Genomic DNA, 19,149 nt, shown 5'->3' on the forward strand with positions numbered 1-19,149 from the left:
GCATATTTTAAAAAAATGCAATAAGCGAGAGTTTGAGAGACTGGATAACACCAATTTGGATTAAAATATTAACTCACATAATAAAGCATACTTGGTAATAAATGAGCTTGGTCATTTGAACATGAGAGAACAACAAAATTGAAGCTGCAAGTGGCCTCAAATACTTCACTTCTCAAATTGAACTTAAAAAGAAACTTAGAAACCAATTAATCGACAATTTAGACAAGTGTCTTGCATTTCTTTGGATACTAACAATGTTGTAATTTAATTTACAGAGATTTTTTTCCCCTGTGCATGCACACTGTAGAGGGTATTTTCAAAGCAGTGCTCAAGGTTTCAGTCATATCCCACTGGTTTAATGGAAAATGCATGGCTCAGCTTCTTTTTTGAGAGACTTGAAACGTATATCACTCAGCTTTCTCATTGCACAACAACAAAGAAAGGATGCCAATAGAGGGGTACCAGTATGAAAAATTTCCAAGTTTCCATTTATTCTTTAAAACTCCATTGCTAAGTCAGAATAACCATTCACAGAGTGAGAGGGAGAGGGTCCCCTCCATGCTGTTCCTTCTCAGGTAATATCTGTGAAAGACTAGGCTTTGCAGCATGCCTTATGACCAAAATCTATCATACCAGGCTGGACAGTGCCTCTTGAAGCTAATCTACAGAAGACAGAAAGACAAAATAACCCGTGCAGACGTCCATCTTCTCTGGACTGTATAGCGCAGTAGACATGAAGTATCATAGAGTCACAGAATGGTTGGGGTTGGAAGGGACCTCTGGAGATCATCTAGTCAAAGCCACCTGCTAAAGCAGATCCACCTAGAGCAAATTGCACAGGAATGCATCCAGGTGGGTTTTTAATGTCTCCAGAGAAGGAGACTCCACAACCTCTCTGGACAGCCTGTTCCAGTGCTCTGGCACCCTCCCAGTAAAGAAGTTTCTTCTCATATTCAGATGGAACCTTCTGTGCTTCAGACTGTGCCCGTTGCCCCTCATCCTATTGTTCGGCACCACTGAAAAGAGTCTGGACCCATCCTAGAGTTGACTTTGCCCTTTTTGATGAGTGGATATAGTATCTTGTCTTGGATAAGATTTTCAAAACCACTGAAGTAATATAGAAACATTAATGAGTCTGAGGGAACCTCTGAAAAAACTCTCCCTAAGCACACATTCACTTTGTTTTGCTTTTTAATCTTTGGCTTTTAAACACAAAATGAGGGAAAACATGACTCTGCAATATGCAACAGAAGACCAGGATGGCACCAGAACTCACGTAATTTGGCTCCTCTGTGAGCTTGATGACCTTGAAATCTTTCTCCCAATGACAGATTTGACTGAATTGGTTGAGGGATTCAGTATTTAGTAAGATGGACAGACAGACAACCCTACAAGCATATAAGTCAGACTTGACCAATCAATCAACCCAATATGCAGGTGTGTTCAAAGCTGCATTTCTAAAGCCACCATATTTATGTAACTTCAGTGCTCCAACTGAAGAGCTAATATTCAAAATACAAATACTTTTCAGGAGAATGGGAAAGTCAGATGTGATTGGGTAGCAAATACTAAAACACAGCTAGAGAATTTCAGTTTTCACAGTATCCTATTTTAATTTTTTAGAGATCCTATTTGAGTGTGAGCACTAACAATTATGTTTTAAAGTAATCACTTGAATTATCAAAACTAATTAGAAGAAACTACAAATTCATAGTCTGATAGTTTAAACAAAACAAAAAAATGAAAAGAAAGAAAAGAAGGGCATAGGTTTCATGCACCTAGCTAGTTTTCTGTTTACTTGCATTACCCGAGCACTTCCACAGCTACCGTATTTGCACAGGGATCCTACTATAAATGAGGTTTGTTCTTAACACTTGGATTTCCCAGGTTCTGTCACCTAGTGAGCATGCATGGGCGCAGAGCACTGTGATGCTGGAAGCTATGGGATTCATTTGACACTAGTGAGCACATGAGTCAAATCCTTGTGATTTACCAGACCCCTGGGGAAAAGCTTTGCCTACTGGGGCTGATGAACTGTGAGACTGGTTGGTGTGGATGTCCAGAAGAAGTAGCAGTGGTGCAGAGGCATGGAAAGAACACATCCCCTGTATACAAGAACAAGCATTGCAAACTATTCGGTGGATAATTTTAAACTGAGATGGGTGGAAAATACTCTTTCTCCTATTAGCTACATTGATTTAATGATTAGTGTGTCTCCATAAAATATATTCATATTTACTATCCTGTGTAAAGGTCATATACTCAACTACCCTTCCTAAAATTGAACTTTTCCCACGGAAAACACCCCTATCTTTTTGAAATGCTCTGTTTTATTTGGCAGGTGAATACACTGAGTCAAGCCTGTCACTGTCCCTGCTACAATGAATACCATTTAAATCCTGTGCTTCAATACACACAAAGAAATAAACCCTTCACCTGATGTATGCCCTTCAAGGCAACTGACCAAATTTCAGCTCATCAATTTAATATGAAGTCAATTTAATTTTGCTTGACCAAAAATCAGTGGCTATTGTTCCAAAACATGCAATCATATCACAGTGCATTGCAATTGCTGGTTAAGTGGCTTAGTGTTATTGATAAGAGCCCACTCTGATGAGAACAAAGAGGACTGCCAGAATCCCTATGAAAAATTTTAAAAAGCTATTTTGCACACAACTTTCAGAATTGGTTTCCAACGCATGAGAGAAGAAGCTGCTCTGTGGATGAGCTGTCATAATCAAATCCTTAGAAAGAGATGAAAAATTAGCATATTATTCTTGATTTACTATCACTTCATTTATGATTTCTAGTTAATACAGATCCACAAAGCCATGCCAAAGAGATACTAAAGGCCTGATTGTGCTATCCTAATTCAAGTAAAACCCATACTCAAAGTCCTTTTGAAGCCCTTCTGCTTCTGACAACTCTTGCAATTTTTATTGCAAGCTTTGCAGTACTTGATGTTTTGCTTAACACCCCAGCTCCTGGAATTATACAACATGCAAATCTCTTAATTTTCAATTTTAAAAGAAGTTTATCGCCTTCATGATTGCACAGAAAAACTTGCAAATGAGACTTTTAAAAAGCATCAAAAATAAAAGATGAAAGAGGATGATATTCTTAGACTTAGATATTTCTGAGCCGCACTGCATACTTATGGCTCACCAAAAGCCAGCGACACATAGCTGCATATTTTTACTTAGCAGCAGTCCTGTTCTTGTGACACTTAAGGTTGGGGATTTCTTTTCATGCTCATAAAGGTGTGTGAAATTTTGAGCCTACTCCCAATCATTGTGGGGGTAAGCAAAGGACGTCTTCTGCCATCTTCAGCTCCCATGCCAGTGGCCATGCGTTTGCCGAAGCGTCAATGGCAAAGTGAGATGCAAAGAACAGAAAAGCTTACATTGACCACCCATCTGGTGTTGATTTTGCACCAACTGCAAAACTGGGACAAACTGTGTAGCCCAGTTCTTAAACTGCCTGCTCCAGAGTCCATGGTAAACACAGTGATCCTACAGGATCAAACAGGCAGTAAACTTTCCCTCCCACAATGGTTGCAAATCCCCAGGTTGCTTGTTAACGCTGAAACAGTGCGATGCTTGCTTTATTTCCCTCTTCCTCCTACCTCCTACTTTCCTTTTTATTTATTTTTTTCCTCCTTACCTGGTACCTTTTGTTTATTCTGTAAGCTATTTGAGGCAGGAGTTGTCACTTCCTATGTGTTTATGCAGTGCCTTGCATGAAGGCTGACAGCTCTAGATGCCACTATAATCAAAGTGGGGGTGGGAGTTTTAATGCACTGAGGAAAATGAGGCATTCACCTACCATTGACATTCAATAGGCCTTGAGCACCTTTCTCCTCCTCTTTGAAAAATCTACATTTACAAGTATAATAATTAAGATGTCTGTCATCACCAAAACATCTATTGTTAAAGTATGACACAGCCTCCAAGTAGGCAAAACCTGCATTTAGAGAAGAGTCACTAACAAACAGTATTTTTTTTTTTTCAGAACACCTAAGACCTCATTTATCTAAAATCATGCACAACATTATGCACCATACTTTCTGGAAGTATAATGTCTGTTTTGTATCATATATTGCATTAGCTAGATATTTGCTGAGAAGCACACACTCTCAATTTAAGCACTAACATTGTAGGTTTTTTAAAAGAGCATTTCCTATAAATGGAGATTTAAATTATCTTATTTAAGTATTGTAATCTTTAATTGAATTCAATACCTCTGCAAATGGAGCAAACAAATTCTGACTGATTAGGTCATTTGCTTATATGGTATTTCAGATGTGCTGCTTTGCAGTAATCTATGTTTTTTTCATTAGGAATTGCTGTTCAGCTGCATATTTTCTTCAGTAAACTAATTAATGCTGGAAAGGTAACTTTTCTTCTTGTGCATTACAGTATGTCAATGTAGTTGACACTCTCTCAGAGGTTATATATAAATAAAAATCAGGAAAAAAAAATGTAAAGGACAAAAATGAAAGGGAATGCAGAAATTAAGAGGTGAGTGCCTTTATTGCTCCATGACCACAAGATAGAAAGTGATTACTTAGCACCCTGCAGGATGGACCCATGGGACTCCTATGGGTCACTACCACAGAAATTATTACATGCAGGGAGAATAAGAAAACAGGTATTAATGAGATAAGAAACTATGTCCTTAATGTGATTTAGGAGCTTCCTAGGTCTGAGTTTGTTGCAGGAATAACATAATATCCTGCAGATAAATTTCAGCTTTGACTTTGGGATGTTATCAATCCGTTCAAATCAAATCACAGACCTGACTGCAAACTGTGTTTCAGTGCAGTGCCTGACTAATTAAGTGTATATGACATAATGACAACACAAATCCTACCAGGCAGAATGGTTAGATACAGCTGAAGTAAACCACTACAAGAAGGGCTCAGTTACAGAATCAGGATGACATTGTGCTGTAAAGGCATTAACACTGAATGCTATCCTCAGAATTTTTTATTTCAGTTTCTTACACAGAGACATATTCCAACCAAGTTGTTTCAAATGGGCTGCATCAAGGACTCACACCAACCAGGATAATAGGTGAAATTGATCTAAACCTTCACCCTCATAACATGCTTTGGTTAGATGCTGTGCAACTCTGGATGCTCCTGGAGCTTGCCCAAGGTTCATGATGGTGGAACTTCAAAGACCAGGTGCTCACAGCATCGCAGAGTAGCCAGATCAGCCAGGACAGGACAGCTACACTGAGGTCACTCTGCTCCAGTGGCAGCAAGGTGCTTAAAATAATTGTGTAGATACGTTGATAAAATCAATATGGGCCACACCTTACTTCAGGCACCAGTCTAGAAATGGAAGATCTTTGGAAGATCTTTTTGCCTAATCATCTGTTTCCCCTCTACAGAAAAAATTACACCTCGCCATAGCTGTTAGCTGAAGAAACCTTTTTCTTCCTCAAAGATGCCATTGGAACACCTCAAAAAAAATCTCAGTAGCCAGACATCCAAACAGGCGAGTAAATCATACTGTGGAATACTCCTGGAAACTGAGGCTAACTGGCAAAGCGGCTATGCCAGTAAACACCTATTGCCCACAGATCACGCAATGTACCAACTGGGAATGCTCCCTGTGATGTCCTTCTTCCCAAATCACGTCTGGGAATTACCTGAGGCAGTGGCAGAGGCCAAAATCACGCTGGGAACTGTTAGAGCAGTTTAACTTAGTTTAATTTTAATTTAGTAGCACTAATTTAGCCCAAGTTCTTCCATGTTGTGAGGCTGTCCTGCATTTATTAGATGCAAATCTTCCTCTGTGTAAATTTGATGAGGTCTTACATTCCATTGTCGCAAAATACTGAAATCAGAATAACTGGATAATAAAGTGAGGCATACTTTTGATGTCCCGATCAAATTCCAACTGTGAGTTGAGGCTTTACACAGAAATCAGGCAATTTGACCTCAGCCTCCCAGTCTAATCAGCATGTTCTCCTCCATTCTTGAGAAAATTAACCTCATTCATCACATCGTGCTCCTGTTCCTCCCTATGGCTCATAACACTTTCTTTTCTCCTCTTTCTCCTTCTGGATCTCAGAGCACAGTTGTCACGGCTTGATGGCACAGTGGGCACACAAGCAAACATGAACATAGTGAACATAGGAAAAGCTTTTAGCAGTGTGCCTTTTGTTTTGTTTTATAGACAGGATAAACATAAAAGAATCTTCTCTGCCACCGAAATGTCCTGGTACGTTTTAGGTTTTTAAAGCATGAAGTCTGAATGCTGTTACTCAGGGTATCCACAAGACAGAGGTACTTTATTCACTCATGTGTTTTACCCCCTTCTTTTTCCGATATTTAAATTACCACACATATTATGCAGAGATTCTGACAAAACCTGAAAGCAACTAAATATATCACTAAATTCATGAGATGCAAATAACCTCAACAAACAGTAAACAACAGCCTCTGACTTGGAGTTTGAGCCTCCCAGGATACAGAGTGCTCTTAATTCCCTCTATTCTCATTGCCTCTTATGAGGAATTCTGCCTGAGAAGATAATAAATCATGGGACTAGAGAAAGCACTAATTCTCTCTTTTCCAGCCTCTTCCAACTTTGTCTTGACATCTTCTTCCTGCTCCCTCTTTAAACTGGGTCTCTTCTCTCTATCTCATGGATAAAGTCATTACTTCATTTCATTATGTCTAATTCCAGACATCCTGCATTCCTATACCGAAAATAATCAATATAAGCCATCTAAAGAAGAAAAAGTATTTAAAGATAGGCACCCTGATGAAGACGGATGACAGGGCAATAAAACTTAACACAAGGAAAATCTGATCTGGTAATTTTGTCTAACTTGGAATAACATCAAAATCCTTACTTTCCCTCCAAATGCTGATCAACATCACATCCATGAGCCACGTATGGTACAGAACTTTTATCTGTGATTCATGCATTTCTTCAACTGGAACAATTTCATCCGCAGAGTGAATGCAATATAGGAGCCACGCTCAAAGACACGAAAATATTTGCAAAAGGCGAGCAAGCCAACTAACCTGACCAATAGGTTCTTTTGTCGGGGCCTTTCCTCTTCTAGCGGTGCTTGTGGCCAAAGTGGTGGTTGTTTCCATGACTGATGTGGACATCTCAGACTGCATCGCTGTGGCTGTGGACTCGGTTGTCATAGAGGAAGGCACTTCACCAACAAGTCTCACATTTCCTTCTATCATGATGTTGGCATCATTTTCTGCTGCCATATTCAGAACTTTCAAGCCATTGTAGTAAAGACCAGAGAGCTGGCCTTGGAAAGGATGGCCACGTTCCTTGCCTCCAATTTTTATGGTTGCTTGGCTATTGAAGATTGTGAGCTGACGCCCTGTAAAGATAACATTATATACATGCAAAAATGTTGACTGTGAACACTATACTCTATGCGAGTGATAACAGAATTTCATGGGGTGAATAATGAGAGCAATAAACTATAAGAAAAGGATTTGACTCATAATTCATTGCTTTTTAATGAGGTGTCCATGAAATGCATAAATTTTCAGAGCATTTGCATTTTTCTTAGTTTATGACGTTCTGGGATTTTTTTTTTTCTTTTTTTGCTAAAAGGCCAATCAAATATATTTGTAAATGTGTTTAGAAGTACAAATGATACCTCTCTCCCTTCTACCTGAAAGTAGTGTTAAACTTTTTGTTGTGTGTCAAGAATGCCACATTGCTAATTCCTTAAGATTACTTTTTCTTCAAGTCTGACAACATTTCAAAGCATTTTCCATGCAATACAGCATAGGACCTATAGCTTTAAGTATGTACATGTGAGTTTATGTATGTATAGACATATACAAATATGTATATACACACACAGAGTTTATATACATCCAACAAGTTCAGTGAATTTAGAAGAATGTTATGCAGTAATCTGTCATATCTCTATATAAAGTGGATAAAATATTTATACTTTTAATTAAATGTTTCCTTTTTGTATTTAAATGTTTGTTTTCCTTCAACATCCACACTGAAGAGAAACACATGGTTCACACTGAGTATCTCAGAGGCAGATTCAAAAATAAATGTCTGATTGGCTTTCAGCAAGGCTATCAATTAAAATAAAAGATTTTAGATGTAAAAGCGGCTTCAGAAATGATACACATACCGATGGAGAAATCATGGCACATTTCCATTAAACAGAGAAATCCTCAGCAACAGTACCACTCTTAGTAAATAGAATAGTCACTTTAGCAGATTGGTTTCTGCTCACAAAAAGCATGCACACAACTTTAAGTTCTGTTTTAATTAGTGTTTGTTCCAAAATCCCCTTAGAAGGTTGCAAACGTTAAAGGGACTTCATTTTGATTGGCAATTCATATTGCCCACTATTTAAGATACCTACAGTTTAAACAAATTTTTTTCAGGACCATAATGAAGATATCATAACTACATATATTTTTAGTTAATAATTTAGATGCTGGAACATGTAGTATAATCTATGAATGATTTATAATTTTTGGTTAATGTTTGCTATGCGTACCTTCATAGATTGAGTTAGTGGATTATATTTAACAGTCCCTTTAACCTTAAGTTAACAGGGTAAGATTATTAAACAGCTGGTACTTCTAGAAATGAATAGAAATTATTATACAAGGTATGCAAATATTACTCTATATTTTACTTTTTTAAAGCTGTTTTTAATTTAGTTTTACTGAAATTTATTTTTTATGTTTATTAGTCTTACAATGAAGTACTACTTGGTTATGTTCAAATTATTTTTTTATTTGAAGTTTTAATCAATGTTTTTTACCTTTGTCGAGTAGCCATTCATCAACTACTCGACCAAGTCGATATGGAATTCGCTGTCTAGCAATCGCCAGGCGCTCGTTATCATTGTTTCCTTTAAAGTTTAAAGAGACATTTCATTGGTTAAAATCTGTAAGGTCAAAGGTTAAAAGTTAATACTTAAAGCTTGAGCTATACAGTTGCCACATGATTTTTTGAAATTTGGAATTTTAAAAAGTGCTACCTAGAACATTTCATGGTTCAGACTTTTCATTCATTCATTTATTTTATTTTAGCAAACAAAATTATTCCTATGTTAATTGAAAATTAGAAATCTGCATTTGAGCTAGGTTATTAAACTTATGTTATAGACAGACCCAAAAAACAAATTTAAACATCATCGAATGGCTTTACAGAAAATGATCATTGACCTCAGGGTTTTTTCTTTTTTGATGTTTCTTATTAACTAGTTAAACATGTTCAGGTGAAACAGGTTTAAGTTTTCAAAAGACATCCAACCTCTCACTCCAGGTTAGTCATTTAAAGAACACAACTCTTAATCACCACCTAAGGCACACTTCTGCTGTCTAGAAATAGACCTGCCATAACTTGTTTCCTAGTCAGGAAAAAATATATTTGTATTTGCTTCATTTAAACAAATTCCAGAGATTCCAATACATGGTACAGAACAGACCAGGGTATTCACCCTTTGTACATTCTCATAGGACATGTTGACAACATCTTGAAGGAACACCAAGGCTTTGACAAAAGTGACTTGCTGAAAGGTAGCCTGGTTATGAAACATGGAAGTACTTTAAAATTTAGCAAGAGGCCATCTGTAGTGGGGTTTCATAAATTAAGAACTGCCCAGATCTCAGCAATGCAAAACAGAAGCTTGTCGTATTTGCAAACCATATCTATCCTCAGCCTGTACAGACATCTTTGACTTCTTTAAATAAAACAATGAGATAAAGTAAGGCTAGTTCTGAGAGTAAAATACCCATCAACAAGGAATACTTAGCAAATCACTTTAAATAACTATTTCTAATTATAGGTTTTTGTGTTTGAATGATATAGGTGTGATCCCTGAGGAAACCATCCATACATTACTGTTTTCTTATTTTAGACCAACAATACCTTTTTCTTCCATTGTATTGGTTCATATTAGTAAAGAACCTGAGAGATAAGAAGAGCCAGATGAGTAAAAAGCAGTCATTCCTAATTCAGGTCCAAATCCAAAGTCAAATGTGCATACTGTTTTTGACTTCAACCAAAAATGAACTGAGTCCTGTATCTGCAGTGGAAGTGGTAAGTACAGGATACCACAGCTCATGTAGTGCTCAGAAACATATTTTCTTGAGCTAGCAAGATCCTACTGCTAGTTATGAAACCAAGTTATTATCCAAATTCAGAAAATCAATGTTCAAGTTTGTCAGAGAATCATCCCCCCTATCAGTATCACCAGTCAGAACAGTGTTGCAGGGAAGGATCAGTACTGTAACCCGCAGAAACAGCCAGAACAGCAGCTTCTGTGCCAAAAAACATGGTGGTTTTATGCAGATACTTATTCTGCAGTGACACGAACTGCTACTCTCTGTGCTTCCTGTCTCCCTCACTTGGTTTAGCATGCACATAGTTCACTATGCCAGAAGCTGATCTATTTTCTTTTGAGAGGATGTGTTTTCCTGTCCACTTCCCAATACAAAACCATAGAATGGTTTGGGTTGCAGGGACCTTTGAAGATCATCTACTACAAGCCCCCTGTCATGGGCAGGGACATTTTCCACTACATCATGTTTCTCAAAGCCCCATTCAACTCAATCCTGAATGCTTCCAATGATGTGGCATCCACAGCTTCTCTGGGCAAATATGCTATGTGGACTTCTATATGTGTGTCAATATTAAAAATTGCATAGGTGTATATATTAAAATATACACTTTTTTCCTTATGTACATTTTGCTCTGTTCTCAACCTTCTGAATCATTCCCTGTAAAACAATATTTTACTGACACCTTTCTTTTTCTGCCTTTCCAAGACAATGAAAATTTAGAATAAAGAGTCAGAACACAGGTCTTGTGATGTTGTGATACAGAATGCCTTATGATTTTATTTTCCTGTTATGATTGTTAAAGTTACTGCTCTTCATCTTGGGCTCTTTACCTTAGTATGAACTTTCTGTGACTACATGGAAAGTTGAGAAGTACAGAAAGTGAGAAATGTCCTGTGATCGGCATGGGAACAAAGATCCTCCATCTTTCTGTTTTGGATTTGTATATGCTAATTTAAAAAATTTATATATATATATCTATGTACACATACACATGTACACACCGGTGAATTAATAATTTATATTCCCTGACAGTCAGTTGCTTTTAGCACTAATGTTTAGCTTTTCCGTAAGGTGCTCATACAGTTTTATTGAGGCATTATCAGCTGAGTCACTGAATAAGTGAGAGAACGTCCTATTTCCAGGAGGTTTTCTTAACTTAAAACAAGTTAATCATGAGGCTTTGTTGCTGTTGGATATATTTCTTTTGTTATTTATACTGAAAAAAAAGAAAAAAAATAAAAAAAAAGAAGGGGTTGGCAGGATTCTTCTACGTCATTTATAAGAAAAGGCTATATTGTTCAGAATAGGTTTGCAGGCATAAGGTGTCTATTAACGCAATGGACAGAAGTCTCATGGTTGTAGATGATTATTCAGTACAGATTCATCCACTGTTACTCACTGGATGGTTTTCATGAACAAATGCTTCACAGACCTCAGAACAACCAAACAACCACAGAGTCATGTCAAAATGAACCAATGTTCACAACTACATACTTTGGGAAGGCATTAAATTCTATGTTGTTTATTCAACTAGTGGGTCTAAATCAGGTGAATTTAGTAAAAGGACCCTCTACGCTCACCAGTCTGGATCCCCAACACTATAGCATCCTAGGCAAGGGTTTATTGCTGCCCCGACCTCTAATACTCGGCAGCTGCTCCAGGACATTTCTATGGTGATCAGGGAAACTCCTCTGTGAATTAGCAGCATAAATTTAGTCCTGGCCAGCTTATACATTTCTTTAAATTATTTCACTAAAAAGTTCATGGAGCATGTTTTTTGAGAATAGTGCATCCTATTATAATGTGATTCTATATATAAATTATGTTTTATACTAACTGCAGCAGTCTTGCACCACTGGGAGCAAAATACAAATTAAAAGCAAGGAAATAGCCATTTGATTTGCAAAGGTCACACAAAAAAATAATCGCTGATTACATTAGCCCATCCCTCAACAGAGAAAAAGTGCATTGTCAAATGCATCTCAATTTGACACTATTACATTAGCTTGAATTCTTCTAGTAGATAATATAAATGGAAGGGCTAGGGGGAAATGGTGTGGAACTTATCCAGGCTTAGTTTCAAGGAGAATGCATAGGTTTGGTAATGAAACCAGGAGATGCATAGGTAAGAACTACATTAAAAAGAAAACAAAAAACAAAAAACATGACATTGAAAATAATGGAGAAAACATTAACAGCAACAAATTATTATTACATTGTGAAAACACATATCTTTTCAACAACTGCTTCTTCCCAAACAGCTGGTTTGGGTCATACACTCAGCTACAACAAATCTGGATAGCCCCAATGCAATCAGTAAAACTAAGTGTATTTACTTCATCTGGTACTCTCATCCCCAATAGGGAAAACATAAGTACTACATATTGCTTTTCATCAGAGTATTCTGTGCACATTTTTCATGCTTCCTTTATTTATGCTTGTTTTTAACAACATGGTGAACCACAAAGAACTTCTTCAGTAAAAACACTTCCAAGAAGGTTAATAAATATTTCCATACTCTAAATAAACCTGTGGCTTTGAGATTTGATTTCTATTACGTGTCTGAAAGATTAAATGCTCTGGTAGGCATGCTTTTCAACCATAATTTATAAAAACCAACTGGTATGCCTAAACTTTAATTGTAGACAGCTATGTGACTATCCAGCCTGGCAATTCCTGGTTGTATAGCCAAGATTTCTTTGATTAAAAAAGCTGGGTCCAAATGATTCACTCAGGATGTGCACTGTGACATTGTCTCACCTGATTGAATTCTAGATGGCTTCATTCTTCTGCCACATAGATAATATTTTTGTCACAACACAGTGTTAATTCTGTACGAGAGAAAGGCTTCAAGGGAGTAACAATAATTCCAAGGAATCAAGGTAAGCAGAGAAGAGCAGCAAAGGTCAAATCTTTGAGTCGGAGCTAAATCTTGTGGCAAGATTGAGAAGAAGGAGTCCAAAAAAACTTTAATCATACCTTTATATCTATAGGTCAGCTGGGACAAACCAACTGTGTGAACTTCACTAATATGTATTTTATCCCTCCTGATTTATTATATTGTCAGTGCTGGAGTGTAATTCTATTTTGTTCTCTGAAATAAAGGTGTCAGTTATTGATGTGAAATAGCAGCATCCTTGAAAGAGAATAAGTAAGAAGGTTGAAAATTGAGAGTCTGTGAATAACAACCTAGACTACAGAAGATTTTCTTTGAAACATATTCTTTAACAGAATACAAGTTCACCTTGTTAGTCTCAGTGATCTGCTAGAGAAATAAATAACAAACTGATGAAACCAAGTTCTATCTCCATTTTTAAACAACCCCCTTTCTCCCCAGTTTTGCTCATCATGATCTTGACACTGCTATTTCTGAATCGTGACCCACCCCTGACATCCTCAAGAGGAAGGCAAAGACCTAGATCATTCTGCCAGATGCAATCAGGGATGAAACCTGACTGAAGCATCAACTGCACAGCATGGGAGGAAGCCATGGCAGCTCTGTGGTACAGGAGCAAACAGTCCACACAGTGTCTCATATGGCCAGGCTAGGAAATGCAAGCACAATCTTAGTAATGTCCCATACTGAAGTTCATTCAAATCATCCACTACTGTGCATGCACACTTGTGTATGCAAATACATATTAATGTTGGAATAAACTGGAGATGGAAAGACTGTAGTTTGAAATTTATACAACAGATGATTTTGCAACATGCAGCTTGCTTCTTCCCAGCAAGAGAGAGTGATATTTTAAGTACTATCAAGTGCAAGCGCAAACTTTTACATGACTTGCACGTAATTTTGTGATGCTGGTGTTCACACTGGTTCCATGTCTTGGCCATATACAGATGCTTTCAGTATCATCATAGTCACAAAGGAAATTTATGTTAACAATACAACAGATTCAAAACATAATGCATTTTAATAGCCAATATACAGACATTCTCTAAAGCTATATAAAGATTAAAATTTAAGTAGTTTTTAACTGTCATCTAAGGAATTCAGTGGCTATGTCTACATCTCTTTGACCAAAGACCCCTTTAGAGAGGTCACTCAGGCTAGGGCTTCCCACCCACTTGTACACTGCAAGCCCAGATTATGTTCCCAGACTTTCCATGCATGATGCGTAAAGCGTGCTAGGGGATAACCTTACTTCACCTGCTGCTGTAGACCTAGAGCAAGTCTTGCTCCTAACAAAGTTAGCTTCTAAATAGTCTGCAGAACATCCCATTATCTGTTCCTGCCTGCTGCCTACTATTACTTGCAAGCATCTTGTCCTCAGCAGCCATCAATAAGCTTGCCTTTATACATGCAAACACAAGATCACCTTTTCTATCACAATTCCCTAGGACCAGAATATATAAACATGAGACCAGGTTGGATGGGCAGAGGACAATAGGTCCATGGCCACCCCAGGAAATCACTGTGTTTGTGGGGGACACTGACACTGCTCTGACTTGTAATTTTGCTGAGTCCCTACAGACTTGTCTATCCAGTGTTTGATCCAGGAATGAGTTCTAGATGGATCAGATTAAGCTGTGTGTCTTTTTCTGTTGCTAAAATATGCCAGCTCTATCTGTTACAATGTCTAGGATGACGAGTTGGGAGAGATGTGGGAGGATACCATGGTCAGCCCTGAAGACTATTGTACAAGGAGTTACATATCCAGAAGGCTGATTTGGTCATTTTGCAGTGTCCAAAGGGAAGACAGACACAAAGTCTGAGGATGTGTATTTTTTCCCATTGGTCGCCTTGAACAAACCTGACCATCAGCTTGGTGAGAAGATAGAAGTGCAAAGTAACCCTAAAGTTAGAGAAAGAACCTGTAGCAAATAAGTAAGAATGCAGCTCTACAGTGCCTTACATTATTCCAGAAGAGCTAACCTATGAAAAAAGAAAGTTTGGCTTCTCCAAACTTTGAAGTGTCAAAACTGGCAAGTTAGTATCAAACAACTATAATTTTATATGGCCCTTTTCAACCTACAGGGACTCCCAAATTCCTTATAACAAACACTGAGTATTCCAAGAGAATATTCTGCTCACTGACTGACTGACAGCAGAGTGAAATCCCTCATCAGTGGCTTATAACTCATAAACACAAAGCAAAACTTACATTGCCTTAAAAAATAATCCAATTACCAGATTTATTGAAAGATCTATGTGTAAGTGGATTCGCATTCCACTGATACTACAGACTGTACCAAAACATCTTATGTTCACCAATAAGCTCCTTGTTTCACGCTTGCATGTTAAACAAATTAAATCATATTTTTACAACTTTCTACAGGATAAAACTGAGAACTCTCATTAACCTCTCAGCGAGATCTGAAACTTCACTTCAAATCAACTACCTTCTGCCTTATTTTGGTTTTGATTATTTTTCACTGGATTAATTAGTAATTAAAGAGTGTGCTCTTTGTGACTCTCACTTCTTCACTGTAATGCAATATCTGTCTAAGTTTGTGCATTGTTGGATTGCTTACTTTGAGAGGTTGGTGTATTATACCAAAAGCAAGCAAGAGAAGATGAAAAGCAACAAGGAGATAAGAAAACATAGGACCTGTCTGATAAATTAAAGGTCATATTTTGTTATCAGGAGCTTTAAAAAGATCCTTTGCACTGCCTGTGCAACATTTAAGGAGCTAATGTTGTATGGCTGCTGCTAAAATAGGCAGGAAAATTGATAGAAATCATTAAAGAGTAAGATTAAAGTATAAAAAAGTGAATTGGTGTAAGTACAGTACCATGCCCCACATCATTCCAAGAGTGACATTTTGTAGTTCTCCAAGGTAAAAGGACTCTGAACTGCTTCTAAATCATAATGTCACAGTATTTAAGGTTACTTTTCCTATAGAACTATAACCAGAAGTTGACTGTAAGCAGTTTCTTGTTCAATAGGTTTTCAACAGCTGGAAAATGGAGAATATTTCAACCCTACTATATCCAAAATTAGCTAGGTAGTAGATAGCAACTACTGAATGTGTTCTTCTGACTTTCACCCAGGTAGCAACCTACATGATCTTCATTTCATGTTAGCAAAGAGCTGCTATATAGAATGTCTCTTGACAGAAATAATGCTCACATTATATATGAATGAACAAGGGCAAATGGAAAACACCATGCTCAGCTCTTATTTTAAATTTCTATTGGTCTGTAATCCCATGAGTATCCAGTATTAAGGTAGAATCCATCAATAAGAAAGGTCTTATTAACTATGTGCAAGCCTCCTAATTAAGTTTAGTCACACTGCAAATTCTGAGGATGGAATAGGACAAACCGTCAAAAGGTCATTGCTCATATCATTGCATTTTATTGTAGTCAGGGAAAGGCTTTGGGAATCTCTACAAATTTTTCCCATATTTCTGGACCATTTGCAACATGAAATGCTATCTGGAACAATTAAAAAAAAAATTTAGGGTGAATTTCTGCTCTTGGTTATGTGATTTGTAAGGGAAAATAACAGTTTAGCCTTCAGTTCATGATCACCAAAGATACTGCAATAGAACTTCCCTAGCAGACTGTTTGGAAGCAATGCAGGGAGGATAATTTCATGATCATAACATGACCAGAAATATCAAACGTAAGAAATCCAAGGCAATTAGCATCAATCCTCATAAACAGCACACAAACTAAGTTGACTGTAACTGCAAATATTAAAAATGTTGATTTCATGTTCTTTCACAAAGCACAAAAATGCTAGATTTCATCACCACTGTGCCCCAAAGTCCTGGACCATACAGATGCTTTGTCACACTCGCTACATATGCTGTGGCTGCGTCAGCTCGTTTTCCTAGGGACATGCATGATTACACACAAGCCAATGGAAACAACAAAAGTGAGGTCATCATTTGGACAAGCCTTTGCCAAGCAGAAGAAACCAAATGCACCCATACAGATAGAAAATGGCATTTAAGAGATAAAAATCTGTTCTGTGTCAGCAACGCAACAAAAGAGTAGCCCTCGGCCAAAGCAAGCTCCAGACTTTCAGCTCTGTCTAAAAGTTATATTTCCATTTGTGTATTTATGCCTTGCAGACATTTTACTATAAAAGAATAATCTATTTCAAATGGAAAGGTTTAAACTTGTACACATAGGGTTTTTTAATGCTTTTGGCAAGGCACAGAAACAGAAACTGTAAATAATAGAAACAGATGCTCAGTGAGATAAAAGCAAGGGAGTGCTTTAGGACTGCAGAACTATAATGAGCAGTCCACCACACAACAGCATAACAGCCATGTTAGACTCTCAGCACGGATTTAGTTTTATCTGCTAAAAGGTGAAATACTCTGATTCCCTAGTTATATATTTAACAAAAAACCTTTTCACTAATATTTTCTATTTAGATTAATCTGTGATATGTGATATGAAGCCTGTTTATGTAACTTTTATGAAACACAGCTTTTTTTTTTTTTTTTTAAATCTACAAAGCGATTTGTGGATGGGTCTTTAATGTCTTTATAAATGACTTGGACACAGGACTTGAGGGAATACTAAGTTTGCTGATGACACAAAATTAGGAGGAACTGTTGACACTCTCAAGGGCAGAGAGGCCCTGAAAAGGGATCTGGACAAATTGGAGAACTGGGCAATCAACAACCGCATGAAGTTCAACAAGGGCAAGTGCTGGATTTTGCACCTGGGACATGGCAATCCTGGCTGTACATACAGACTGGGGGATGAGATGCTGGAAAGCAGCTCTGTAGAGAGGAATTTAGGGGTTCTGGTCAATGGCAAGTTGAACATGAGCCAATAGTGTCCCTGGCAGGCAAGAGGGCAACCATGTCCCAGGTGCATCCAGCTCAGCATTGCCAGCCGGGCAGGGAGGTGATTGTCCCGCTCTGCTCTGCACTGGTGCGGCCTCACCTGGAGCACCGTGTGCAGCTCTGGGTGCCACAGGATAAAACAGGTTATAAAGCTACTGGAGAGTGTCCAGAAGAGGGCTACAAAGTTGGTGAAGGGTTTGGAAGTGAAGCCGTATGAGAAGAGGCTAAAGTCACTTGGTTTGTTCTGCCTGGAGAAGACTGAAAGGAGATCTCATCACAGCCTACAGCTTCCTCACAAGGAGAGAAGGAGGGGCAGGTACCAAACTCTTCTCTCTGGCAACCGGTGATGGAACCTGAGGGAACAGCAGGAACATGCGCCAGGGAGGTTTAGGTTGGACATTAGGAAAATGTTCTTCACCCAGAGGGTGCTGGAGCACTGGAACAGGCTCCCCAGGGACGTGCCAAGGCCCCAGGCCTGACAGTGTTCAAGAAGCAACTGGAAAATACCCTCAGACACATTATGTGAATTTTGTGGTTGTCCCTACGCAGGGACAAGAGTTGGACTTGATCCTTTTGTTTCCCTTTCAATTTGGGACATTCTTTGATTCTGTGAAGTGTTCCAAATTAGCTTTGAGATTCTGATTCTGATTGAGGTTTTGATTTTGAAGAAAATTTAAAACTGCATTCTTCAAATGCTCTGGATTTCTATGTCCAAAACTTCTACAGTTTCCTTCTTTTATGTTTTAGGAAGTTCTCAAGGGAGGGAAATGATGGTTACTATAACGTATTTATTACTTTGCTGAAGTCTGTGCTTCATGACTTCTTGCATACTCTCTGCAAAAATGGGAGAAAGACCCACTGCTGAATAAAGCACCTGTGAGGGGGTACAGGTGTGAGAAAGGTTCTCAGTGCTGTCACCAACCCCCTTCCTATAGAAAGCTGATTTCAGTGCAACCTGTTCTGTAAAAGCACTTAAACACATGCTGAACATGAACCACAGAAGCAATTCCCAAGTGTCTTGCTAAACAATGACCTGAAAAGACCTTTAAAGCTATAGATCTCTGGGATGTTTTCAGATGACAGCTGGTGTCAAGGTAGGCTTGGGCAACTAGAAGAAAGCCAGCCACTCCAATGCCAGAACTAACATATGGATCTGAGCTCCACCAGCTAAATCAAGATATCCTAATTCTTTAAGTTCTTACTCAGAACACACTTTCATACGAGGATCTACTCTGTTTTAAAGTTAACAAGGTCACATTTTAGATAGACAGCCCAGAGCTGGCAGCTAA

General features: G+C 38.0%; 1 protein-coding gene across 35 annotated transcripts in view; it reads right to left on the reverse strand.

Annotated features, from left to right (window-relative positions):
• The window catches only part of NRXN1 (neurexin 1), a 733,302-nt gene that overhangs the window by 94,176 nt on the left and 619,977 nt on the right, over positions 1 to 19,149 (reverse strand). For 22 of the 35 annotated variants that reach the window (XM_065058794.1, XM_065058785.1, XM_065058780.1 and 19 more), the window contains 2 exons: positions 8,794 to 8,883; positions 7,046 to 7,365 (listed from right to left, as the gene is read on the reverse strand). In XM_065058794.1, the coding sequence (XP_064914866.1) occupies positions 7,046 to 7,365; positions 8,794 to 8,883 (410 nt within the window). The remainder of the gene's footprint in view (positions 1 to 7,045; positions 7,366 to 8,793; positions 8,884 to 19,149) is intronic. The other 13 variants (XM_065058802.1, XM_065058801.1, XM_065058799.1 and 10 more) reach the window with 1 other exon arrangement.

The sequence above is a fragment of the Columba livia genome, chromosome 3 (genome assembly GCF_036013475.1).
Source record: "Columba livia isolate bColLiv1 breed racing homer chromosome 3, bColLiv1.pat.W.v2, whole genome shotgun sequence".
Classification (NCBI taxonomy): domain Eukaryota; kingdom Metazoa; phylum Chordata; class Aves; order Columbiformes; family Columbidae; genus Columba; species Columba livia.